This window comes from Elgaria multicarinata, chromosome 13 (genome assembly GCF_023053635.1).
Source record: "Elgaria multicarinata webbii isolate HBS135686 ecotype San Diego chromosome 13, rElgMul1.1.pri, whole genome shotgun sequence".
NCBI classification, from domain to species: Eukaryota; Metazoa; Chordata; class Lepidosauria; order Squamata; family Anguidae; genus Elgaria; species Elgaria multicarinata.
Window position 1 is genome coordinate 17,020,067 of NC_086183.1, and position 25,810 is coordinate 17,045,876.

Consider the following 25,810-nt stretch of genomic DNA (forward strand, 5'->3'; position numbering starts at 1 on the left):
ACAGCATGCATACATTTGAAAAACGGGCACAAATATTTAATCAATGGGAGAAGAATGTGTAGATTTCACAGGTGCACACAACTGATGCATACATTTGGGGATATGCACGAAATACCTGCATGGATTTTCATGTGATAATTAAAAAAAACAAAGCTCGCAATCTGATACGGATTTCGAGATTGAATTCGGAGAACGACAGCAAGCTGTAGTTTTTCTGATTTGCACATCCTTACACAAAAAATGTAGGTAGAAGGCTCCAGGCACGCATACGAGGAACACCTGGCAGTTTCTTTTCATGCAGCCATAGCCCTGTCTTTATAGCATCCTCTTGGGTCAATTTCCTCAGGTACCTGTTCTGAAGGAGTGGCGGGGAGGATGGGTATGAATAAAGTAAATTTGGGAGTAAAGGAATTTTTAGTTTTATTTTAAAAGGTGAATTAAACAAGGAGCATTCCTTGCTCCAGGGAGACACTAAATAAGTTTGACATCTTTATCTCTTCTTCTAAAGCAGCTCAGGCAAAAAACCCGAAGCAGCTCAGGCAAAAACGTGGGTGTTGCCTCTCTTTGATCATAGGCTGAGTCACTCAGCCGTGATTTCTGCACCTCTTGGCTTGTGTGGTGGGGAAGGGAAGAGGGGGCCATTCTGTGTGGCCCCATTGACCACACCAAATAAGCCCCCCCCACTACTCCGAGAAAAATCAGAGGCCTTGGAGGAACGTCAAATGCTCCTTTGCCCTTGTTTTGAAATTCTGTTCATTGTTGTTATCATTATTATTAATTTTATTTCTATACTGCCCAATAGCTGAAGCTCTCTGAGCAGTTTACAACCATTCATATGACAATAAAATACGGCATAAAAATATAAACATACAAAATCTAAAACAATTTAGACAGCTAAAAACAGTTTCAATAGAATAGACCTAATTAGATGGTTGGCATAAATGCTCCATCACATGCCATTAAATGCCTGGGAGTTGAGGACGGTCTTAACCTGGCGCCGAAAAGATGGCGGTGTTGGTGTCAAATGGGCCTGAGTGGGGAGTTCATTCCAAAGTTGAATGGCCACCACTGAAAAGGCTCCTTCTTGCAACCTTCTTCCTCTCTATTTCTAGGCCCAGAGTTGAAAGCAGGCCATATGATACCAACAGCTCAAAAGAATCCCACCTGAAAATACTTGGGAAAAGATAATTGTACGTAGGAAGCGTCCTTATATCAACTCAGACCATTGGTTCATCTACCTTACTCATTTTTTTTTTGCTGTCCTGTTTAAGACTGCCCACTATGCTCAGCATTTAATGGCATATGAAGGGCTACTTAGGTCAACTGTCTTAACAGGTCTGTTATTGAAAATGAATTGAAATAGTTTCTAGCTGTTTCATTGTTTTAAATTTCATATCTTAAAAAAAATTAGACCACGTTTTATTATAATGTTGTTTTATAATGTTTATAATGTTGTACTTTTCTGTACTTTTTATGACTTGTGAACTGCCCAGAGAGCCTCAGCAGCTATTGGGAAGTACGGAAATGAAAACACACTATTGCACACCAGCCGCCCACCTTGTATCAGCCGTGTTGCTTCCTGAATGAACTGGACATGTTGGTTCAGCATATCTGATTTCAACCAAAAACCAGACTCTCTGTTGTAGACTTCTCTAAGACAGGGATGGCGAATGTATGGCTCTCCAGATGTCATTGGACTGCAACTCCTAGCATCCTTCACCATTGACTGTGTTCGCTAGTGCTGATAGAAGTTGCAGTCCAACAACATCTTGGAGGGCCAGACGTAGAGATGTACAGATTGTGTAGAATCTGTTCCATCTGTGTCTTGTGGGTTGTCAGGTGCCTATCGTTCTGTTGTCCGCCCATTGATGGAATTGGATTCTTTTAGTTTCCAAATGTGCGCAAATTCACACATGTGAAAACGCGCAAATTCCCCCCAAAACGTGCATTTTCATGCTTTAGACTATGGCGGAAATGTACATTTTTGGCCAGGGTTTTTTATTTTTGTGTATTTTTCTATGACGAAATTTGCGCAAATTTCCGAAGTGTGGGAAAACAGTTCCCAAAGCTTGCAAACACCACCCAAAAGGGGGAAATGCCAGTTGGTTTAATAAAAACCAACTCATTTGGTTCTGTTGTGGATTTCTCCGACATCCTTAGCCACATGTTCTCCAATGTTGTTCTAAGAAACCAAAGAAAAGTGAGGTCTTTGGACTATTGAGGAAGTTAATTGGAGATAATGGCAGAAGCTTACTGAAACATCCATTTCCTAGGCCCGACTGTGAAGATGTCTCTGTTGAAGGCTTCTAAACGTGACCCTCCCCACTTTTCAAAGGATTTTGAAAACCCTAGAACAATTTTACGGCTCAGGTGGCTTATTCATCGCTTAGTCATCTGCCTTGACTCAGAACAGGTGATCACGCCCTGCAGAAATGTGGGCATTTTGTAGCTTTCACACGGTTTGCTAGTGGTACCTAATAGCTGTCAAGACAGCTGAACATTCCATCTTTTTCCTCCTTCAAGGGAGAGAAATTAGCTCAGCGTACCTTGAGTTTATTTAACCAGCACAGCTTGTATGTCCAATAGAGACTAAACTGGTGGAAGGAGTGGGGGAGACACAGAGAGGGAGTTGGAGGAAGGAGTCTGCAAAATCATTCCCGTCAACATGCTTTTGGGATTAAAGAAGGAAAGAACGTCTTTTAAAGGGCTTGGCGAGAAATGTTGACTCCCCCCCTGCCCCGTGTGGAATGTTATGTCTGTATCCCAGACTTCACCACCAGGCCCGCAGGAATTCTGGAGACGGAGAAAAAGAAGTGTGTGTGTGTGCGCGCGTGGATGTGCATGGGGTGGGGGAAATTCTCTGGAATTCAGTGCATTTTCTGTGGCACCCACTTTGGGCTGTTTTCCAGGTTGTCACTCATGGCCAGGCACACCCCTTTTAGAAAGGAGGCTATTTAAAGATGAGCCTCAGAACGGCACCCTCCAAACTGCAGAGACGAGGGATGTGCACAGCAAGGAGCTCAGGATGTTTGACAACCTGGGAGCTGTCATAACTGTCACCCTCTTCCTTTTCGTCTTGGACCCTGGCTGGGTATGTATAGATGTACCATTTCGTTGCATGTACCGGGATAAATGGGCTTGCCGTCAGCCTTTGAGGCATATGCTGAATGAGTTACCTGAGCGCAGGAGTCCTGAACCAGCCTGACATCTCAGTGGTAGAGCTCGTGTGTTGAACACGCAAGGTCCCACGTTTGATCCCCGGCTCCTCCAGGAAGCACGATGGTGTCTGCGTTGCTTTCACAAGCTCTGCACTCTGTCTGTGCTCTGCTCCCCAGGACAGCTTAAAGAGAATGAATGGGAGGCGGAAGATGCTTTCGCCCTGGAGAGTGAAAGTGATACAGAAGGCTGCAGCTCCTATGTATGGCACAGGACTGTAGCTGAGTGGTAGCGCACATGCTTTCCATGCTAAAGGTCCCAGGTTGAATCCCAGGTATCTCCAGATGATGGTGATGGTGATGATGATGATGATGATGATGAAGAAGAAGACCTTTCTCTCCCTAAGACCCAGAAAGGCTGTTCCAGTCATAATAGATTGTAATGGGCTACTAGATGGACAAATTATTATTATTATTATTATTATTATTATTATTATTATTATTATTATTATTATTATTGGCATATTCCTAGGTTATGGAGAACATGAGCAGGAGAGTGCTGTTGCACTCAGGTCCTGCTTGTGGCTTTCCTGTGAGCAGCTGGTTGACCACTGTGTGAACAGAATGCTGGACTAGCAAGGCTTGGTCTGATACAGCAGAGCTCATCTTATGTTCTTACCCCTGCTGTTCATGAACACAGTGTTGTTCCTGCATGTATTACACAGGATCATCTCTAGGGCAGACTGAGTGCACATGGCATTTTGCTGGTGCTCAGAGATCCGGCACTGCTGTGCTCTCTTGAGTGTACTGTAGAGGATGCTTGGACATGTGAGATTGGGACTGGGCATTGTTCACAGTAACCACAATATCCAATTCTGGGGGGGGGGGCATGGAATGCCAAGGATACACCATTTTGTGTCAGTGATGGTCAACAGGCAAAGTTGCTTGTTAATTTTTTGGTCCAGGATTACAGTCCCCATGCCGTATGCTTTTCGCTTTATTCAGATCAAGATTTCTCAGTGTAGGCAAATGACCACCCTACTGACCAGTGGTACTGGTCTGGGCCCCCCTCTCAGCACAATGAGAGGGGTGGGTGGGGTGGGTGGCTCCAAACATAGTTAGGTTGGCTTACCACGCTTTGAAGTGTTGAACATTACCATGGAAAGAGGGGAAGCCTCCGTAAGACCATTAAGTCCAGAGCGTAAAATTATCTAACTGCCCAGCTGTAAGCAAGGGGAACGCAGGAAGTGTGGTGGTCAGTGAAGAGGGACAGGTGAACAGGTGCAGCCTCTAGGGCTAGATCTGCTTTACAGTGGTACTGAAGGGCACTGATAACTATTGGGACACAATCCACATTCCATGTAATATCCTGCTTTTTATTCCACATTCATAACGATTTGACACAAGGTGTAGAACTGGCCTTGGTTTATCTGGTGGCCCACAGACTGGTTGGAAGCGGATGGGTTGAGCAGGCAGGGGCAGTAGATGTGCAGATGGACTTTGATAGATCCTGGAGGGCTTGCAAGAGAAAGGATTGCAGCAGGCATCCCCGTTAGTTAAGGAGGAAACATTGGCTACAAGGGAATAGAAGACCGAAACTTGGACTTGGAAGAAGACCCAGGAGTGGGTGTGGATGAAAGACTTGGGAAACTTCCTGTTCCAGTACAACGTTGATTTTGGCCAGCAGTCTAACTTTTTGAAAACCATGGGCTTAAAATGAGTTATAATGCAAGAATGGCAGCAAAAGAAATCACAACACTCATTTGCAAATAACCTAGCTGAACACGTACTGTGGGTCGTTGTTATTATAGTGATTTAGTAACATTTTCATCCTACTCATCCTGCAGTGAGGTCAGGGTACATAGTTCTTCCCCCCTTTTAGTTTATCTGCATAACCACCCTGCAAGGGAGGTTAGGCTGAGAGATGGTGACTGGTCCACTGTGTTTTTTCCTGGTCAGTTACCTGGTCCCGACATGTAACTTTATCACTTCCACCAGACAGCAGCGATGCTGCGTGATTTTGAAGGAATTAGCTACCAAAGTGGCTTTGTATAGATGCCCCTTTGGTGGCCTTGACTGAGGATTCCTGTCTGTCCCAACATAAGCATGCCTCAGTAGTTAGTCATAGCACCTACACTAGGAATACACCCATGGGTGTCTATGGGTTCATGCCTAGGACAAGCATGGGCCCATAGCTAATCTTTCCTATTTTGGAAAGACATGTAGGGTGGCTCTTTACGGTAATGTATACTGTATGTATGGTGCTGCTGGTGGGGAAAGAAATACTATAATTGATGGTTAGAAATCCTTCTAGTGTTTACCAGCACAGTTCTACTCAATAGTAAGTCCCACTGAGTTCAAGAAGGCTCACTCCCAGGTAGGTGTGTATGGGATTGCAGTGAAAGGGCGTGAGCATGGAATTCTCAAGCTGAAATCTCATTGCAGCTAGAAACACACTAGAACTAGCCACAATTCTGGGCCACAGAATTTACCGGCACCATCTGCTATATCAGGATAATTATACAGGTCTACTTTACTAGGTTGTTGTAAGGATATCTAAATATGAAGCACTTTTTGTGCTTAAAAGAAGCACCATAGATAAATATTAAGTGTTGGTACATATATAATAGAGAGGGAAAGAGCCAGTTGGTATTTATGGGAGGAAGGAGTTAGGGTTGGGTTGTGGTGATGATGGAGGAACAGTGCTGGAAAAAGGGGTTTGCTCATTGACAGCGATGAATTAAAAGCACAAATGAAGCAAAGATTCCTGAGATGTCAGGGCAGGGGGAGATAGAAGAACATGGAGAGTTGATGGTTTTTAAGTATTTAATTTAAAATTAGTGCTTGGATCATGCTTCCCATCTTGCAGTAGCTTATGGACAGAGGACTAACTCACCCAGAACATACACTCATGTTCTTTAAATGGGTGTTGGTTGTTGCATGTGTGGAGCTGCGTTGTTCATTGTATGTGATGTCACAGGTACTGTACAATCAGTGTCCACGATGGTTGCACAACCACGTACCATAAAGCAGTTGTAACAGCCAGGGAATACACTAGGTGGAAGAAGAAATTTCCCAGTGACAGCACTGCAACTGCTTAAATGCTGTGGAAAAGCAAACTATCTGCAAACGAAAACCACCCCTTGAAGAAAGATTGCTGGATCCCATGCTACAGATGAGTAGCAACGGGGCATTGATGACAGTAACTGAAGGACTGGAAGGTCTTCCAAGTGGATGCCTTTCTGATGGCTACCAAATAATGCTTTCATAGGCCAGCACTTCCTGTGGCGGCACATAAGGGTTGTATTGCATTTACCTCTGGCTCAGATTATTGGTCCATCTCTACTGACAGTGGCTATCCAAATTCTCAGGGAGTGAACATCCCCTCTTGCTCCCCGATCCTTTTAACTGGAGATGGTGGCTCTGATTTTGGTGGGGCTGTGGATCCATTCTGCATTTCCATCAGAACCAGCTAGAATCAGCTAGAAAGGAGCTATCCAAGGTGCTGAACCCTATCCCCAAAATAGGTTCGATACTTTGGACAGCTCCTTTAGAATTCTGGCTGGTTCTGACTGAAACCCAGAGCCACCAGCCTCCACATGTTCTACCACTGAGCAACGTCCCTGCCTAAACAGCCTAAAACAGGATTGTGTGGTGGGATTGAATGAGTCAAAGCAAAGGGGCACGGAAGTAAGGTGTGCTGAGCTTGCCACTCTAATGCCTGCATTCCAGTTTCCTGCATGTGGGCTCTGGCACTGGAAGTGAACCCACATGAGAGAAAAGTGGCTGGAAAGTGGGTTTGTGGGAAAGGTGCATTTAGGGGAAGGTTTAACACACATACAACCCCACTCATCCCTCTCCCACTATCCCTCTCCCACTTTGGACCATTTCGGAGCCACGTGAAGGTTTTTCTTTTATCCCAGGCATTTAACAGCATATGCTGAGTTTTAACTGACTCCAGAACTGTCTTTGGCCTGGCTGAGAGTTTAAAAATTGTTTAAAATGTTAGCTGTTTTTATGGTTTAAAATTTTGTATATAGATCTTGAATGTTAAATCTTTTAATCTTTGTAAACTGCCCATAGAGCTTCAGTTATGAGGCGGTATATAAATGTTGTTGTTGTTGTTATTATTGATGGCAAACCCCACCCCACTTTACATGACAGTGGGACAGATCCTGGTTTAAAGACCTGGGTTTGCTACCATCCCGTATCAGAATATAATTATCCTCCGCTACGTTCATGCAATCAAAGAAAAGTGTGCAAATCATATGTCTATTTATGGTAACTTGCCTCATTTATTCCAATGACAGAATTTGGTTTGGGGGTTACAGAATCTAAGAATTGGGCCACAGAATTTTAGTCTCCTCTCCTCCCCAGTAATGAAGAAGCATATCAATACATCATCACCATCCTCCTCATCCTCATCTTGCTTATAGAGCACCATCAATGTGCAGGATGTTTTATGAAGCAGAAAATGGCAGTTCTCTGCCCCAAGGAGTTTACAATCTAAGATTTGACACAGAGGAAACAATGGAGGGAAATGAATAAATTGGTGGCAGTGGGTCTCGGGGTGGGGGGATATGTATTTATTTCAGTTGTGTGTATTTAGGCTTGGTTACAATAGAGCTTGGAATCCCCAAAGCGACTTCCAAATATGTACTGGGCCTTCATAGAAGCGACTCTGCTAATCCTCTTGAATATGATAGCATGAATCATAAACCAGCCCGGCGGCATTGACGCTGCCCGTGTTAGCACTTTCCCCGAGGTGAGATCTGTGTGGTTCACTGATCCGATTCAAGTCTTTCTTCGAGCCAGAACAGCTGCAGAGACAAGAGCTGGCTTCTCATCCAAATGGTGGGGAAGGGTTGCGGGATGTGAAGCAGAAAGAACATTCAGTACACAATTTCCCAGGTACCCAGGTTCAGCCTGAAGTGTTGGCATTCAAAACTAAATACATCTTGTTTTGACTTGTAAGTTGAGCAGATGGGACCAGGGTGTCACTGAGCATAGGCGTAGGTAGTAGAGCTCCGAATGGTGGTTCTTCTCACTAACAATATTTGGCTATACCTACTTGAGAATGTTGGAGTTCACCATTTTGCAAATTGCGCGGCCTCTGTGGTATGGAACACTTTCTATAAGCTGCAACTGGTGGTGTGCCAGATGTGGCTTCTTTCTACTAACCTCCAGGATTGACTATTGTAATATGTGAGGTTTCTCGTGAACACTGCCCTGAAACTGCAGTTAGTTCATCAAAACACAGCTGCTAAACTACTAACTGGAACCAGATATTGGGAATGTAGCATTATAGTTTGTCTCTGCAGAGGCCACCAGTGAGGGAGGAAGCAGCAGCCAGGCACCTCTCCACCGTGCCTGGGTCCAGCTCCAGCTGAGAGCCCCCTCCCTCCTGCTACCAACTGTCTCTGCAGAGGCCACCAGTGAGGGAGGAAGCAGCAGCCAGGCACCTCTCCACCGTGCCTGGGTCCAGCTCCAGCTGAGAGCCCCCTCCCTCCTGCTACCAACTGTCTCTGCAGAGGCCACCAGTGAGGCAGGAAGCAGCAGCCAGGCACCTCTCCACCGTGCCTGGGTCCAGCTCCAGCTGAGAGCCCCCTCCCTCCTGCTACCAACTGTCTCTGCAGAGGCCACCAGTGAGGGAGGAAGCAGCAGCCAGGCACCTCTCCACCGTGCCTGGGTCCAGCTCCAGCTGAGAGCCCCCTCCCTCCTGCTGTCAACTGTCTCTGCAGAGGCCACCAGTGAGTGAGGAAGCAGCAGCCAGGCACCTCTCCACCGTGCCTGGGTCCAGCTCCAGCTGAGAGCCCCCTCCCTCCTGCTGTCACCTGTAACTGCTGAACTTTACAACTAAGATTGTAGTGCCTGAATTTGCTTTCCTTTTCCCCCTCCTCCTCCTCCTCCCTCCCAATCCCCTTTCCTTTTGTGTCATGTCTTTTAGATTGTAAGCCTGTGGGCAGGGACTGTCAAGAAATCCTTTTGTAAGCCGCCGTGAGAGCCTTTTTTGGCTGAATGGCGGCATAAAAATCCTTAAATAAAAAATAATAAAAAAATAAAAAATAGTTTGGGGGTTGGTCTGAATAATCCTGCACTTCTCTTTTGGTCCTGTAGGTGGCATCCCAGGCATGCTCGTACCCTTGCCAGTGCCCTTCGCAGGTGTTCCAGTGCCCAGCTGGTACCAGCCTTTTATTGGATGGCTGCGGCTGTTGCAAAGTGTGTGCCAGGCAGCTCGGCGAACTGTGCTCCCTGCAGAAACCTTGTGATCACCATAAAGAGCTCTACTGTGACTTCTCCAAAATCCACAGAGACAGTGGCATCTGCTTAGGTGAGCTACATTCATAGATTCTCTCCACCGCTGCAAATAGAAGATCCCCTGCCCCAGATCTAAGATGGGCTTAAGTCGGGGGAGGGTAGATTTTGGTTGAACATTAAGAAAAACTTCATGACAGTAAGAGCAGTTTGATCATGGAGCCAGTTGCATAGAGGCTCTTCTTTGCTGGGGGCAGAGGGCAGCGATGGACAGTCATCTGTTGGGGGTGCTCCAGCTGTGAATTTCCTGCATCAAGCAGTGGGTTGGATTAGATGGCCTACAAGACCCCGTCTAACTCTCTGACCAGATTCACACAAAACGACAACCCATGGTTTAATTAAGCATGGTTTGTTGAATTGTGGGTTGTCATTACGTGCGAACTCGGAACTATAGGTTAACTATGGGTTATTAATCATAATAAACCCCATGAAGAGAACCCATGATTTGCAGTTGGGTTATGAACTGTGGGTTGTTTAAACCATGGGTTGTCATGTGCAAACCCAGTATCATGGGTTGTTTCTCCAGGCTACAGAGGCAGCGGGCAAGAGCGGTCAAACAACAAAGCCTCTTTCTGTGCCAGTACTACAGTGCTGCAAAGGCAGCTGGGATAGAGGGAGCGAGCGGGAGAAGGGGAGAGGGAAACAAATGACCCAGGGTGACCATTAGCCATGAGGGCTGGGGCTGGTGGGAGCTGTAGTCCAAAAGAGATGGAGGCAGGCACCAGCTTGCCTACCCATGACATAGACACACATGGGTTGAGAGAGATAGGTCCCTGCTCACACAAACTCCTGTCTTCTCCTTCCAGCTCATGAAGGGGCCACCTGCGACCTGTTGGGGAAGATCTACCTTAACGGTGAGAGTTTCCAGCCCAGTTGCAAGCTGCAGTGCATCTGCATGGACGGCGCCATTGGCTGCATCCCTCTTTGCACCGACGGCATGCGGCTCCCTTCCCCCGATTGCCCCTTTCCCCGCCGGGTGAAAGTGCAGAACAAATGCTGCGAAGAGTGGGTCTGCGAAGGGGGCAGCAGCCAGCAGAACCATTATGGAAAGGGGATGGCAGGTGACACGCACCTTTGGGGGAGTGATGATGGCTCAGGGATGGATGAGAGGGAGGGGAAGTGGGGTAAAAGCCATGGCTGGTAATATAAATCGATAAAGTCTTCCTGGAATAATGCTGTTTTCAGAAGGTGCTGGAAACAACACAGGGTTAGCACCTGCCTGTGTTAGCAGAGGCACGGAGTTCCATAGAAAGGGAGCCACCACCCTGAAGGCTCTTCTCCGGGTAGACTCCAGTTGGGCCATAGGTCCATGCAGGACCACCAGGAGCTTGCCCTCTGACTCAGTGACAGGGCAGGTTGATAGGTAAGAAGGTGGTCTCTCAGGTTTGGCCGTGAAGTTTTGCTCATGGATGTCCTTTGGCCCTTCTCAGGTTACAGCAACAATCCAGCTCACAGGCCCAAGCCTAGGCACAACAGCCTCCAGGAGAACTGCTTGGTTCAGACCACTGAATGGAGTGCTTGCTCAAAGACCTGTGGGATGGGCATCTCCACCCGGGTCACCAATGATAACCCCCAATGCCGGCTGGAGAAGGAGAGCAGGCTCTGCATGGTCCGGTACTGCAACGTCCCCTTGGAGAAGAAAATCAAGGTACCATGGCAGCTAACCATAACCAGCATATGGAAGAAGGTGGGAGCTGCAGGGAAAGGAGGAAATCAAGGCTTTGGGGGCAGGATGGGGGAAAGACAACCCATGCCTTATATTGCCTCTGCAAGCTGAACTGCGTGGAATTAAAGCTCCTAGCTCTCGTTGAGGTGATAAATTTGTGGCTGGCCTGTACAGCTTTAGATTGCAGGCTTACATGAGTGGATGCCATGCCGTACAAGAAATCCCCCTCCTCATGTATGTTGATATTTTACTGCAGGGGGGTGACACATTTTACCAGGATCATAGCTTAGTGGTAGAGCACTTGCTTTGCATGGAGAAGCTTGCAGCTTTAATACTAGGGAGTGAGGAGAAACTATCTGAGAGCCTGGAGAATTACTGCAAGTCAGTGTAGAAAGTAAATCTCTAGACGTTTGGGATGTCAGCTTCCACCATTCCTGGCCATCGGCTGCTGGCTCTGATTTTGGTGCGGCTGTGAATCCATTCTGGGATTCAGTCAGAACCCCCCAGAACCCCAAAGAAGCTATCCAAGGTGCTGAACTCTACTCTACTCCCACCCAATAAGTTCAGCACCTTGGATAGCTCCATTGGCATTCTGACTGCAACCTGGAATGGATCCACAGGCCCATCAGAGTTGGAGCCACCAGCCTCTACTGCAGGAGCTCTACCTTGTGCCCACCCCTGGTGTTGACAATACCGAGCTAGAGAGATCTATGGTCCGACATAACCTCAGGCAGCTTCCTAGGTCCCCTCCATGAGAATCCAGCCAGGGCTTAATCACTGCCCTGCCCTCTCTCCTTTTCAGAAGGGAAAGAAGTGCGTGCGGAACCCCAAGCCCCGCCGAGCGATCCGCTTCGAGTTCACTGGCTGCATCAGCACCCGCTCCTACCGGCCTAAGTTCTGTGGCAGTTGCATCGATGGGCGCTGCTGCACTCCACACGTCACCAGCACGGCGAAAGTGACCTTCCGGTGTCCGGAGGGGGAGACGTTCATCCGCAAGATGATGATCATCAGATCCTGCTCCTGCCACTACGATTGCCCGGTGGACAACGACATCTTCTTGGCCGTCTACCACCGGCGGATGATCGGGGACCATGTCAAGTTGGAGAGGCAGTAGTGCTTTGCCATCCTGTCTCCCTCGGGCTAGATGGCTCTGTGTGTGTGTGTATGTGTGTGAAACTATCCAAAGATGTTTCTGCTGCCAACACCTTGGACAAAAGAGAGACTGATGGAGAAGGTTCTTCATTAACGGGGATGGTTAGAAGGCCTGCATGCATGTCCAAGGACTACATGATTCTCTGTTCTGCAGTAGCACCACCAGCAGCACATCCAACATTTTGTTTTCTATGAGCAGAGCTAAAACACATGGCTTTGCAACATTCAGAATTTCACCTCAAGCTTCAGATCCAAACTCCCCTCCTGATCAAATACCCAGGAAATTCTGATCCAGCTTGGACAATGACCTCCTCCCAAAACTGCAGGCTTTAGGCAATTTTCATCATGCGGATGCTATATACAGTCCCTTGCTTCTTCCCTGGATCCCTTTCTCCGTCCCACAACTCCTGCACAGCCAATACTCTTCTGTTCTCCTGCAGACCTCGCCCCACCCCATCACCTTGTTCCTCCGATGCCAAATGTCCAAATATGAAACAGAACTGGGATGCACGCTGGTGCGGCGTGAGCACTCCTCCAGCCCTTTGCCTCTGGCTTTAGAGTCAACCTTGTTTGTAGACACGGGGTGTTTCCAGACGATCCTTCTAAAGTGCAATTCTTTATCCATGGGATTTTACAGATGCCATTGTCATCCGCTCATAGCCCTCTTGTGTTTTCTCACTGCTTCTTCTGTCTTTTTTCTTACTGCGGAAAATCAGTTCAGGAAGCCAAGAAGGAAGACCTGCAGAATGCCTTCTGATTGCTAGCGCTAGGAGCCCTCCTTCCAGAACCAACCTGGTTTGACTTTGAGCAAGAAAGCAGCCAGGAAATATGTGCTCAAAAAGACACAGTTGAAGGTATTGAACAAGTCCTGCAAAGCACGGACTGAACTCAAGATGAAACTTTGAAAGTCTTGAATTATAAAGATATCCAACAGGAGGTGCCATTTAAGATTATCTGACCTGCGAGAACCCATCAAGTTGGGTGTCCTGTCTCTTAACAGAGGCATCCACATTATATATCATTTGAAGATTTCTATTAAACTTGGGTTATTTGCAGGATAGATCCTTCTTTCCTTCTTTCCATATCTCCGGCCCAAAAGAGCATCTAGAATCTTCCTTCAGAGATCCCCCCCCCAACTTTTGAGATGTAAATACCAAGGAGCGTATTATTTTTCAAAGTTTTTGTATAGTTACTTATGAGAAACTCATTCTTGTTGTGGTCCATTTTCCTGCTGTTTTGCTTCTCTGCTTACTGCCTTTTTTGTTTTGTTTTAAGCAATTCTTGCTCGCTTGACTCCGAAGAGTCATAATAAGACAATGCTGCATCTAAAGATGAGGACAATAAACCTCTTTTTAAAAAAACCAACACCAAAATGAAAACAAGTGAAAAGCATTTTGAGTAAATAGCAATGTAGCTCGACTGCGTGTGTTATGGGCAGTATGACACTGGCTTCACACAGGGGCTCTGAGCTGGCTGTGACCGACCAGGAAATCGATCTTGGGTCACGGTTGATAGCTCGACTAAACTTTCGACCCAGTGTGCAGCTGCTGTGAAAGTCTATGCTAGGGATCATTAGGAAAGGAATCGAAAATAAACTGCCAAAATCATAATGCTGTTTTAGAAATCTCTGGTGCAGCTACGCTTGGCGTGCTGCACGCAACTCTGGTCACCGTACTTCAAAGAGGATATTGTAGAGCTGGAAAAGGGGCAGAAAAGAGAAACCCAAATGGTCAAAGGACTGGAGCGACTCCCCTATGAGAAAAGGTAATAATGTTTGGGGCTTTTTAGCTAGAGAAAGGATGCGTAAGGGGAGACATGATAGAGGTGTAGAAAATTACACATGGGCAGGATCTACACTATTCATTACACCGTTGTTTAAGTGCATTGTTGCATCCTCCCTTGCTACGTTACAAAATGCAACTTGAGCCCAGTCAATCGAAATACCTTTTCTTCTATCGTTTTACCCCAGCACACTCTTCTTTAGAACGTTCTTCATTATGCTCATACCGGCTCTGAAGTAAACCTCCTTCTTCCGGTGACTCTGAGCTAGACCTGCCGGGATAAGCCGGCAGGGAGGCGGGGCGACGCGTAGGGACGAGGGAAGCCCTGCAGCGTCTTAAAGGGGCCACGTGCGCCCCAAAAGATAAGCAGTTTTTTTAAAAAATTAAGCCTCTGTCCCCTCTTTCACCGCTCTCCCTCCCCCTCCCCCTCATCGTGTTGTGCCAGCTCTCCCTCCCCTCGTCTAGAAAAGCCCTCACTTGTCCTAATCAGGAAGCAAAGACCATGGTCACGAGACATGACTTTGAAAGACGGCATTGAATACAACGAAAGGTTGGGGCACATTGTTAGTTTTAAAACGATTTTAACAGAAAGTGGAACGGTTTTAAAAGTCAGAAGAAACATAACAACAGCATCACGTGACTGCTGACGTCATCTCTGCCAACTTGTTACGTTTCATCTAGACAAGTGTAGACGGGCCCATGGTGTGCAGAAAGTGGATAGGGAGATGTTTTCTCCCCTCCTGAACAGAGGGAGATTCAGGACAGCTAAAGCGAAGGACTTCTTCACACACTGCATATTTAAACTATGGAATTCACTACCACAAGATGTAGAGGGGGAATCGTGTTTCCCTACCGTCGCTATGGCCTCCTTCTGCTGTCCCACAATAGCGACCATTTCTTTACACAGAGAAAGAAAGAGGAAGCAGCAACGACCACGTGGCCCATTCAGTGGGCGTTTTTATTGTGCTGCTTTTCCTGCACACAACAGGAAATGGCGGCAAGTTTCGCTTTAAAAAAATAAATCGGATTTACTGGGGACTATTTTGTCGCGGGGGGGAAAAGACCAGAAATGGTGGGAGATGTGCGGGGGGGTGGATATCACCACTGTCATTGTTAAAAGGACGCACGAAAAGCTTTGGGTGGGCAGTAATGAGCATGCGATAAAACGTTCATTGTAGTGACGGCCACCAACTTAGATGGCTTTATAATGGAATTAAGACAAATTCATGGAGGGTAAGGCTATGAAGAATGAGGCCAGAGGTAGATGAGGTAATATCCTGGGGATCGCCCTGGGTTCATCCCTGTGCGTTCACATGACGCACAGGGCATCCTGGGAGCAGGGAGGGATGATCCCTCCATTTCCCTGGGATTTTGCCCTACCCTTCTAACCCAGTTTTTCCATGGTCCTGGGCTGATCCCAAGACCGCAGAACGTGTGGCTGGGCATCGCGGTTTGTCCCAGCTCCTCGCAAGTAACCGTGAGGAGCCGGGAGCTGGGTATGGGGCACAGAGCTCCTGAGGAGCTCTGTGCCCATTGGGGGTGGGGTGGGGGGAGGGGAAGGTGTTTTTTTTTTTAAAAAAAAATACGATTTGCGCTCCTTCTCGTTTAAAAATAAATTCAAAATGGTGGCCACGATGTTGCGCACCATGTGTAGAGCAGGGTGACGATCTCATGATAATAAAATCACGAGATTGTCTCCCTCCTACCCCCCTTGTCTAACTGAGGCCTGAGGCTGCTAGTCCAGATACCTATACGTTACCTCCAGTATCAGAGGCAGTATGCCTCTCAATACCAGTTTTTGGGGAATACAAGCTGAAGGGTTCTGTTGCACTCATGTCCTGCTTGTGGGGTTCCCATAGGCTCTGTGGGAAAAGAATTATGCACAAGACAGGCGTTTGGTGTGATCCAGCAGGGCTTTTCTTACATTCTTAAGTATTGCAAAAGTGGTTTAACTGCAAGCAGTAAGCATTAACTACTGCTGCCTGTGCCCAACGGAGTATACGTCCAGCTAAGTACGCCTAGGACATCAGCCTAAGGACATAATATATTAATAGCAAACTCATTCTCTGAATGCTGACCCTTATGTAGCCAAAATGCTGGCTGGGAATGATGGGGGTTGTAGTCCAAAACATCTGCAGGGCCCCAGGTTGGCAAAGGCTGATGTAAAGTCATATTCTCAGCCATTACAAAACACACACACCCTTCATGGTCAGTACCAAGAACATCCGGGAACTCTGGACCAATTAGTTCCTCTTAAAACAATTTAAAGCTTAAAACCTTTCAAGTCTGTTGGGGGGGGAACCTCTTTATTTGCCTTGTTGCCCCTTATAGACTAACAGATGTATCCTGGTGCAAACCTTTGTGGACTAGAGATATATATGGTGTACGTTGAGTCCATGAAAGCTTATGCCATAGTAATACATTTGCTAGGCTTTAAGACAGTACAGGACTCTTTGTTGCTTCTCCTTCTAGAAGTGCATTTCCAAGCTTCAGATTTGTTGTCCTGGGAAAAACAACAACAAAATACAAACAAAGTAGCTTTCATCGAGCTTTAGGAACTTAATTGCTTTTCAACTAAAATTACACATGGAACGGATGGATGGAAATAAATTAAATTTTCTATTTGCGTCCCCTGGCTGTGGCTTACAGATCAACGCAGTTATTGTAACTTAATTTAAGTTGGGAATCATTGGAAATCTGCCATCAAACAGCACCTGAGACAGCTTTTCTACACCTGTTTTATCATTGCCTTCAGGATCTTTTTCACCATAGTTGCCTATATTGAAAGTCGTACTTTCCCATGGGCTAGCATACGTTGATGGGCATCAGCCCGGACAAATGTCTCAACAGAGAGAGAGAGAGAGAGAGTGAGCAATTTGTGCTAGAATAAGTACTTGAAGTGCCAAGTGGTGGGACTCCTATGTAGGTGAAATCTGGCTGCTACAGGCAGTAGTAGTATCAGCACTTTAAATTCACTTAGCAAGCCACCATTTCCAGTTCCCACAATGCCCTGGAATGATGCTACATCAGGGGCATTATGGGAAATTAAAATGGCAGCTCCCAGACCCAGCTGGCTTGCATTGGTTGAAGATGTGTCTTTTTTAAAAAAGGGGGGGATGCTCAATGCAGGCATTGGTGGTGGGCTCTCGCAAAATTGGGGTGGGGGGCGGCATCATTGGCCTGAGAATGTCACCTGCTGATGCCAGGCTTGACTCTAACACACATCCAGGTGAACTACATTTTTTTTTTTAAAAAAAGCATCCCCCTTCCAAATTTCATCCACCACCAAAATACAGAGAATGACTGGGTTTGTACAACATGGCAACCCACACCCCGTGGTTGAGTGTAGGTTGTTGTTGAATTTTGGGTTCGCATGTGGTCTGAACACAGGTCATTTTCCACAGGGTAGCTTATTAACCATGTAGTAGTGTCTTTTATTTTTCTCGAACCTGTCATCTTGAGAACCCATGGTTTGTTGTTGGGCTGTTCAGAGTGGTCTGCAAGCCACACTGCATGGTGTATAAGCCATCCTGCAGAAAAATATCCTGGGTTCAGACAACACGCTAACCCACGGTTCAACAACAACCCACACTCAACCACCGAGTGTGAGTTAATTGTGTTGTGTGAACAGTCCCAAAGATTTTCCACGGACAGGTTCTAGAAGACCAGGGCTGTCCCTGCAAAATAGGGGGACGTTTAGAATATATGGTGGGTCTGTCGCTTCTGCTCCAACCTGGTGGAAATGAATGCAGACGCTTGTCTGTTGGCTCCCTACAGAAATCTGAAGTCCCTGACGCTGAGCTACAAATAGCCACAGAACAGATGTTCACAGCAGCAGCCGGTTATTGTGGCCTGAATATAAGAGGGGCTTTATTGAGGCTTAGCAGCTTACGGACTCTGCACATCATCCCGTCATTCCAGAGGGCCTGTCTCCCGGCCTGATCTTTCCAGGATAAATCTTGCTTCCATTCAGCCTTCTCCGATGACAGAGGCCTATGAACACCCAGGGCTGGCTGAGCCAGTCAAAAAACCTGATGGTCTGGTCTAGTGCCCAGACCAAGGAATAATATTTCCTGGCAATAACAGCCCATCAAGGAATTTATTTATTTAATTTATATCCCACCTTTTTTCCTCATCAAGGAACCCAAGGTAACATACATTACGTCTTCCTCTGCATTTTATCCTCGCAACAACAACCCTGTGAGGTAGGTTGGGCTGAGAGTCTACGACTGGATCAAAGTCACCCAAGTGAGCTTCCATGGTCGAGTGGGGACTAGAACCCGGATCTCCTGACTCCCAGTCCAATGCTCTAACCACTAAGCCGCACTGGCTCTCGCTGAATCCAGGAGTGTGCTGTGTTTGTAGCTTAGGATGGGGGTCTGCTTCTCTGTTCAATCATTACAAGATAAGACAGTGCCCAGGGTGCTGCAATTCTTTTATGGAAAGGATAGATGAGTCTGGACTTTGGTCCTTGTCCTCTGGATCTGTTCCTCCTTTTTATGTGAAGACAATGCTGTTTCGAGGTTATGGGGCAAGAGATGCTTCAATGACTATCCTTCCATTAGTGGCCCCATCTCCTCTTGCTCTTTGCCACTTGTCTCTCTAAGTCAAATCGGTACCACCTCCTAGAGCAAGAGAGAGAGAGAGAGAGAGAGAGAGAGAGAGAGAGAGAGAGAGAGAGAGAGAGGAGTGCTTCTCCTCCTCTCACTATTTGCTTGCTTGAAGAGGGCAGATGAGCAGGCGGCAAAAGGAAAGAGAGGAATGGCACAGCCAGGAGAATTTGTTTTCCTTCTCCCTCCCAATCCTTTTTCCTTTTATGCTGTGTCTTTTAGGTTATTAATCTTTATAAACTTGTCTGGAAACCTTGTTTGTGGCTAAAGAGCAGGTCAAAACCTTTCAAATAAATACTGTAAATGCACAAAGCAGAGCAACAAAGGGATAACAAGAGACAAATGAAAGCAAAACAAGTTCTGGGTTGCAACAGAGCCCCCCCCCCCAAAAAAAAAGAATCCCTGGGGGATATTTTCTCTGCCCTGTTATTAGAGACATCAGGCTCTAGGTGGCAGCATGCACTTCAATAAGCAGAGAAACAGCAGCCAAGAAGAGTAAACAAGAATGGGAGCATTTCTAGAGATAAGGCTGCAATTGTGTACACACTTACCTAAGAGTATGCCCCATTTAGCATAATGAGACATGCACAGAGCTGAACCAGGGCTGGCCCTGCCATGCAGCGGGGTGAAAAAAGTCCAAGCAGACATGTGCCATGCTGGCTGGGGATGATGGGTGTTGTAGTCCAAGACTTATGTCTTGGGCAAGGCCGCCTTAAGACATTTGCACATATGATGCTATAGTCGTTCCACTTCAGGAGAGCAAAAAGTGAACAGGCAGCAAGAGCGAGGAGCGATTTGGGAGGGGAAGCAAACCTAAGATGCAAAATGTTGTAAACTAAAAACGGTCACTGCGCGATTCACTGGATTTGGGGAGGAACATATATTGCAATCCCAAAACAAGATAAAACTAGTGAAAATCAAATACTTTAAAAAAAAATCCCTGTATGTAAAGCCTGAGAAATCTAGTAGACAAATATAAGCTACAGTAAACCCATCTAAATTTCAGTTGTAAGACAGGGTCTTTATGAAAAACACTGGTCACAACTCACTTTAAAATAGGTATTGACTCCGGCAGGGTCCACGGTTGATGCCTGCCATGGAGCCCCCTTTAATTTTGGTAGGTTTTAATTTTTGGCAGGACTGAATCTAGTTTGCAATGAGAGGGAGAAAGCACCAGGCAAAGAAAGGGGGGAGACGTTCTCTGGTGCTATGAAAAGTGTGTATCTTTAATGATGACTCTAAAAAGCTCAACGTTTCAGATGTACAATCCTTCAGGAGCTGAATATGGCTACACGATGTTAAGATAGAAATTCTCAGAGCAAACACAGCTCTTAGCAGGAATGCCGCAAAGGATTAAGATTATTCAAAAAGTATCGTTACTCTTCCTTTTGAATTTTAACGACGTGTATCCATATTCAGCTCCTGAAGAAGGATTGTATATCGAAAACATTGAGCTTTTTAGATTCATCATTAAAGATACACGCTTTTCATAGCACCAGAGAATGTCTCTTCCCCTTTCTAGGGCTGAATCTAGCCATGCTTTCCATTTCCCACAATGCTCCTGACCTGGCGTTACCCTTGGGGATTGTGGGAAATGAAAAGGATGGCTAGAGCTGCTTGGACAGCTGCCACTGCAGGCAGATTTAGTCCACCAGGTCTCATTGGTGGAGGAGGAAGACACCAGAGGACCCTTTTCTTGCCAGGGCCTCTCAAACCCAGAGCCATCCCTGCAAATGCCCATCCACGATGACTCCCTGATGCCAGCCCTGAGTTCTCTGGAGGCCTTTTCTCCGACATCCAGAACTTTCCCAGTGGAAAATAGGAAGCTGTCTTTATACTGAATCAGATCCTTGGTCCATTTAGACCACACCTGCTGACACTGACTGGCAGCATGGCTTTCCGGGGTTCCAGGTAGGACTCTGGGACCTCCTGCATGCAAAACAGGTGCTCTCTCACTGAGCTGCAATGCAGGAAGATGTTTGCATGGGTGCCAGCATGGACTTCTGCAGGGTTATTGAGAAGTTACGTCCCAGTGGCTTGGATCCAAAGATCCACGAATAGAGCTGTATTCATAGAACCCTTTCACTCGTGGAAAAGAGGAGAGGTAATTTCTGCAGATTCTCCTGCAGCCCCTTGCAACGTTCCAAAAATCCGCTCTGGAGGGGTGTTGGTGTTACAAGGGGCTGCACAGAGGAGGGGGAACTGGCAAAAAACCACCTCTCCCCTCCGCTTTTGTGAGCAGAAGGCTCTGCTGATTGTATCCCATTCTGCAAATGAAAGAGCTCCTTCCATAAGCAGAAGTGAACTACTCCCTGAAAACTTCAAACTGCAGCTTGAAACCTGAAATCTCCAAATGCAGTTCCAAGTGCTACAGTCCTCACAACAAGACTGTACCACAAGCCTCTCCAAATAGCCGAATCGTCTCCGAGTACCTTTTGGAAATACTTTAAGGGTTGTCATTTTACAACAAACGAGTTTACAAATGAGCCGCAAGTCACTAAAAGAGCAAACCTAAGATGCAAAATGTTGTAAACTAAAAACGGTCACTGCGCGATTCACTGGATTTGGGGAGGAACATATATTGCAATCCCAAAACAAGATAAAACTAGTGAAAATCAAATACTTTAAAAAAAAATCCCTGTATGTAAAGCCTGAGAAATCTAGTAGACAAATATAAGCTACAGTAAACCCATCTAAATTTCAGTTGTAAGACAGGGTCTTTATGAAAAACACTGGTCACAACTCACTTTAAAATAGGTATTGACTTATTTTACTTACAGGGGGGCCTTCGGTTTGCTTTCTTGGAAATAAGCCCCACTGTGTCCAGAGGGGGTTATTCCCAGGTAAGTATTCCTGGGCTTGCAGCCACATCTGATATTTTTGAGTAGCTGATATTCATTACTTAATTCCGCCGAGTATCACCTTAACTCTGCTCTTCCACCTGCCCTTGGGAAACATAGGCACTAATGACTTATTACAGAGATCCCCTGTTTCACCAACAGATGTTGCAAGAGCGCCATCTATTGGGAAGCCTGGCTTCTGCCAGTGCTGCCTATCAGGGAGTTCTCTTGTCCCTCCTGTAAAGCATCTGATTGCTGTCCTTCACTTCCTTTGGCACGGCCATCCGTTCGGCAGCAGTTAATTAGATGAAGGATTTGGTTGCTCGGTGGCCCAGCTTGGAGTGCGAGCTGAACTCATCACACAAGACCTGCCCCAGGTCCCCGCAAGCTGGGCCCAGGTCATTGCATCCCCCAAGGTTTCTCCCCCCATGGGGCCTAGCCATCAACGTCCCTATCGCCTGATGCCAGGCCAAGGCTGCCCTGCGTGTGTGTTTGGCTGATGGGCTTCTGTCCCGGGGCGTGTTGGCTTGGTCCCAGCTGCTTGGGGAGGGATAAGAGAAGCAGAGAGAGATTCTTGGTAATTGCCTTTGGACCTTGGGCATACGTATCCCCAGAAGCGCTCTCCAGCCAAGCCAGTAAATGCTGCTTATCAGCCAGATGCAGCTGCCTCTGGGGGTGGAAAGGAGGACCGTGCATTCAGATGACCTCTGCAGCAGAACAAGAGGCCTTGGCTCCCTCTGCCTTGCTGGGAGGTGTTTGGAGGGTGGAGCTCTTTGCCAGGCTCCCAAGACTTCTTGGCTTGTGTGGGCGTGGGCCCTCTCTCTCCACCGCCGTGGTTGCGAAGAAAGCAGATGATCAGATGGTCACCGCTGCTGGGTGGAAGTTGAAAAAGCCGAAGGTGACACACAGAGAAAGCAAACCGGCTGAAAGGAGAAGCCAATTATCTGCGCCGCAAAGCCATGCCGATAAATACTGACGATTTAAATGGAAGCACCGTGGGCTGTGATCAGGCAAAGTGGGTTTTTCGTACAAAGATTGTGACCTCCAGATAAAATATAAAAGCAATGAACAGCTGTGATCCTAAACACTCCGGCTAGGCAGGTGGATTTACTTCTCAGTAAATGCATAGGCTTGCGCTCAGGGCTGGCTCAAAAGATTTTGTTGCCTGGTTGTCGATCAAGTGGGTGAGGTGCCCCCACCCGCCCACTTATTCCATGTACAGAAGCTGACTGGACTGACAGTGTAATTACTTTATTGTTATATTTATATCTTGCCTTTCCTCCCAGGAGCCGAAGGTGGCATAGATGTTCCCCTCTCCACTTTACCCTGACAACAACCCTGTGAGGTAGGTTGGACTGAGAGTCTGTGACTGGCCCAAAGTCACCCAGTGAACTTCCATGGCCAAGTGAGGACTAGAATCCGGATCTCCCGACTCTCAGTCTAACACTCTAGCCACTACGTCACACTTGCTCTCAATATCAGCTGTGCAGTATTGCAAGCTAGCGGTGGAGTTGTTCCTCCAGTGCTGGTAGTATCATAACTTTCACTACTTCCCATGCTTGAAGAATCCAAAACACTTAAGAGAAGGATAAAATCCATGGTTTGGGTCCAGGTTACCTGCGGGATCGCCTTCTCCTGTACAATCCGCCCTGCACACTCAGGAACTCCGGGAAGAATTTACTCAAGCCAACAAAAACAAGGCTGACAACTATTACCCAGAGGACCTTTTCTTCTGCCGTTCCCATATTGTGGAATGGCCTGCTGGGAGAGATTCATCAACTTAACAGTTTTCCAGAATTTAAGAAAGCCATAAAGACTGATCTCTTCTGGCAGGCCTACCCAGCTGAATTTTAAGATGCCTTTTTTAATGGTGTGCTGCTTTTAATGATGCACTGGTTTTAAATGTTTGAATTAGTTTTATGTACTTTATGGTGTTCTTAATTGTGTTGTACTCTGCCTCGATACAGAGGAAGAGGCAGGTAACAAATAAAATCATTATTATTATTATTATTATTATTATTATTATTATTATTATTATATGCTAGGGATATATAACCTTAGCAAGCATAAGCATCTCTAGCAATCATTGTCAAGTCATAATAGCAATGCTCTGAATTTTACACAAAAAATGACATAATAAGAGGCCATATGAGGAATTCCAACATCCAAATTATATCTCCAGCAACTAAGGGTCCATCACCAGCCATTATCAAACAATCTCTGAGGTGTCCAATAAATAAGAGTTTATATTTGTATTGGCCTCATTGTAAGAACAAAAGAATCTCATTTCACTGTTTTCAAAAGAATCTGCCATTAATTTAAAACAGGGATGGGAACTGATTTAGAACAGGAATGTGTGTTGGACTACAGAATGGAAAAGGGCAATAAGTCATTGGCAGAGGTCCCTGCATGTAAAAGGTCCCTGATTCAATTCCTGGCATGATGCAGCTCCAGGTAGGGATAGGAAAGAATCCGGCCTGAAACTCTGGAGAGCCACTGCTGCCAGTCAGTGTCGACAACTGGGGTAGATGGACCATGGGTCTGACTCATTATTAGGCAGCGTCTGATGTTCCTAATGACCATCATTCACACCATTGGCCATGGTGGGCTAAAAAAATGCCCTACAACCCGTGGCATTCCCCAGCCAGCATGGCATGGCTGGATGGGGAATGCAGGAAATTGTAGGAGGTTTTTTTGGTCCAAACATGCATAGGATTGCACCCTGGGATGTTCAGTTCATTATTTTAAAGATCCCAAAGAATAATAGCCTAGTGCCATTTTTCTTGGTAGAAAGGCAGGGTTCAAATCAATCGATCGATCGATCGATCAATCAATCAATCAAAAACAACAACCCAATATCAATTTTACTTACCTCTGAGCTTCTGATAAAGGTAAGTTACATTAGGAGAAACTTCCTAATGGTAAGAGCTGTTGGATAGCGGTAGTTAAATACTCTTTCTGTAGGTATTTAAGCAGCAGATTCCAGGGATGCTGTACTTGCATCCTGCATTGCAGATCTGCATTGAGAAGGGGGTTGAACTAGATGCCCTCTAAGGTCCCTTTCAACCATAACGTTCAATGATGCTGATTCTCCTGCCCAGGATCGCTGCCCAAGACTTTCCTCAGCTGCCATGACATTGCTAAAGGATCTACTCTCCCTTTTGTTTGCTGTGTCCATTTACTCAGGAATAGCCTGCCTGAGACAGGACGGTGGCTATTCTTGTGGCCTAAAATATCCTAGAAAAAGATCATTTCAAGCCGTTATCAAGTATTCAAAATACACTTCTGCAGTGGTCATGCATGAGCTCTGCACGGTGGCTTAGCGTCCATGCGCTTGTATTTACACGCATGGGCAGGGCAAACAAAATGCATTACACTCTGCCTCCTCTGCTCAGAGGTGTAAATTTCTGGAGTTCATGTGGACGGAAATGAACCTTAAAGAACAATAATACTAGTCACCCATGCTAACAACATTTTAAACAAGGCATCTCCTAGAGGCAAAACACGGGGACGGTGAGATGAGGAGACCTACCAAGAAAGCAGGTCTGGCCCTAGTTAAGGGACAGTTACAGTGCAAAGAGTTTCTATACTAAATCTGCACATGCTCATTTCAATCTCCTTCAAGCATTTTGGTTCCCCCTTTCTGGCCGCTTTCTTTTTCTGTTCCATCTATTTTGGGATTGACAAGCTAACATCTAAGGCCAACATTCCAGGTAAGGACGACCCACATCTTTATTTAGAAAGGACGACCTTATTTAGAGCTCTAAGCTTTGTCGGTGAATAAGCAGAAACCTTCCAAGAGTGTTGTGTCTGTTGAACTCAATATGCTTCTCAGCCAACCTCTTCTCTCTTCATTCTTAATCCAACCTAGGAGGCCAAAGAACCAACAACGGTTAATTAAGGGTGGAATTCAGGAGCGGTGGCAGGGTGCAGTGGTCTACCTAGTTATTTTAAAGGGGAGTCCCGGGCTGCCTAGTTGTTACTGTCTTAGGGTCTTATTATTTAACCTGTTATTTGTGTTAGGTTAACAGAACACAATAGAATTTTTTAGAAAATTAAATTTCACGAGTTCTCCATCTGCAAAATGGGTATGTTTTTCTTGCCTGACCTTCCCCACCCTAATACCCTCCAGATGTTTGGGCTTTCAGCTCCCATAAGCTCTTGCCAGCATGGCCAATGGCTACGAATGCTAGGAGTTGTAGTCCAAAATGTCTGAAGGGCAAAAAATTAGAGTTGGTTGTCCAGCCTGTATTCTAAAGTCAAGGCACTAAATGCTTTCCTTGATAATATG

The 25,810-nt window shown here is 46.3% G+C and overlaps 1 protein-coding gene across 1 annotated transcript; it reads left to right on the forward strand.

Annotated features, from left to right (window-relative positions):
* The first annotated feature begins 2,984 nt into the window (after positions 1-2,984).
* Positions 2,985-12,395, forward strand: LOC134408059 (CCN family member 2-like). The gene is made up of 5 exons (XM_063140131.1): positions 2,985-3,091; positions 9,273-9,486; positions 10,277-10,531; positions 10,901-11,118; positions 11,939-12,395. The coding sequence occupies exons 1-5, from the start codon at positions 3,026-3,028 to the stop codon at positions 12,248-12,250; spliced, it is 1,065 nt and encodes a 354-aa protein (XP_062996201.1). The 5' UTR covers positions 2,985-3,025; the 3' UTR covers positions 12,251-12,395.
* Positions 12,396-25,810: the final 13,415 nt, after the last annotated feature.

Excerpts from the sequence above, each read along its gene's own strand:
- LOC134408059 (XM_063140131.1), top strand. The coding sequence starts at position 3,026 with ATGTTTGACAACCTGGGAGCTGTCATAACTGTCACCCTCTTCCTTTTC. Across the intron at positions 3,092-9,272 it reads TCGTCTTGGACCCTGGCTGG|GTGGCATCCCAGGCATGCTC; the intron begins GTATGTATAGAT and ends TTGGTCCTGTAG. Across the intron at positions 11,119-11,938 it reads CCTTGGAGAAGAAAATCAAG|AAGGGAAAGAAGTGCGTGCG; the intron begins GTACCATGGCAG and ends TCTCCTTTTCAG.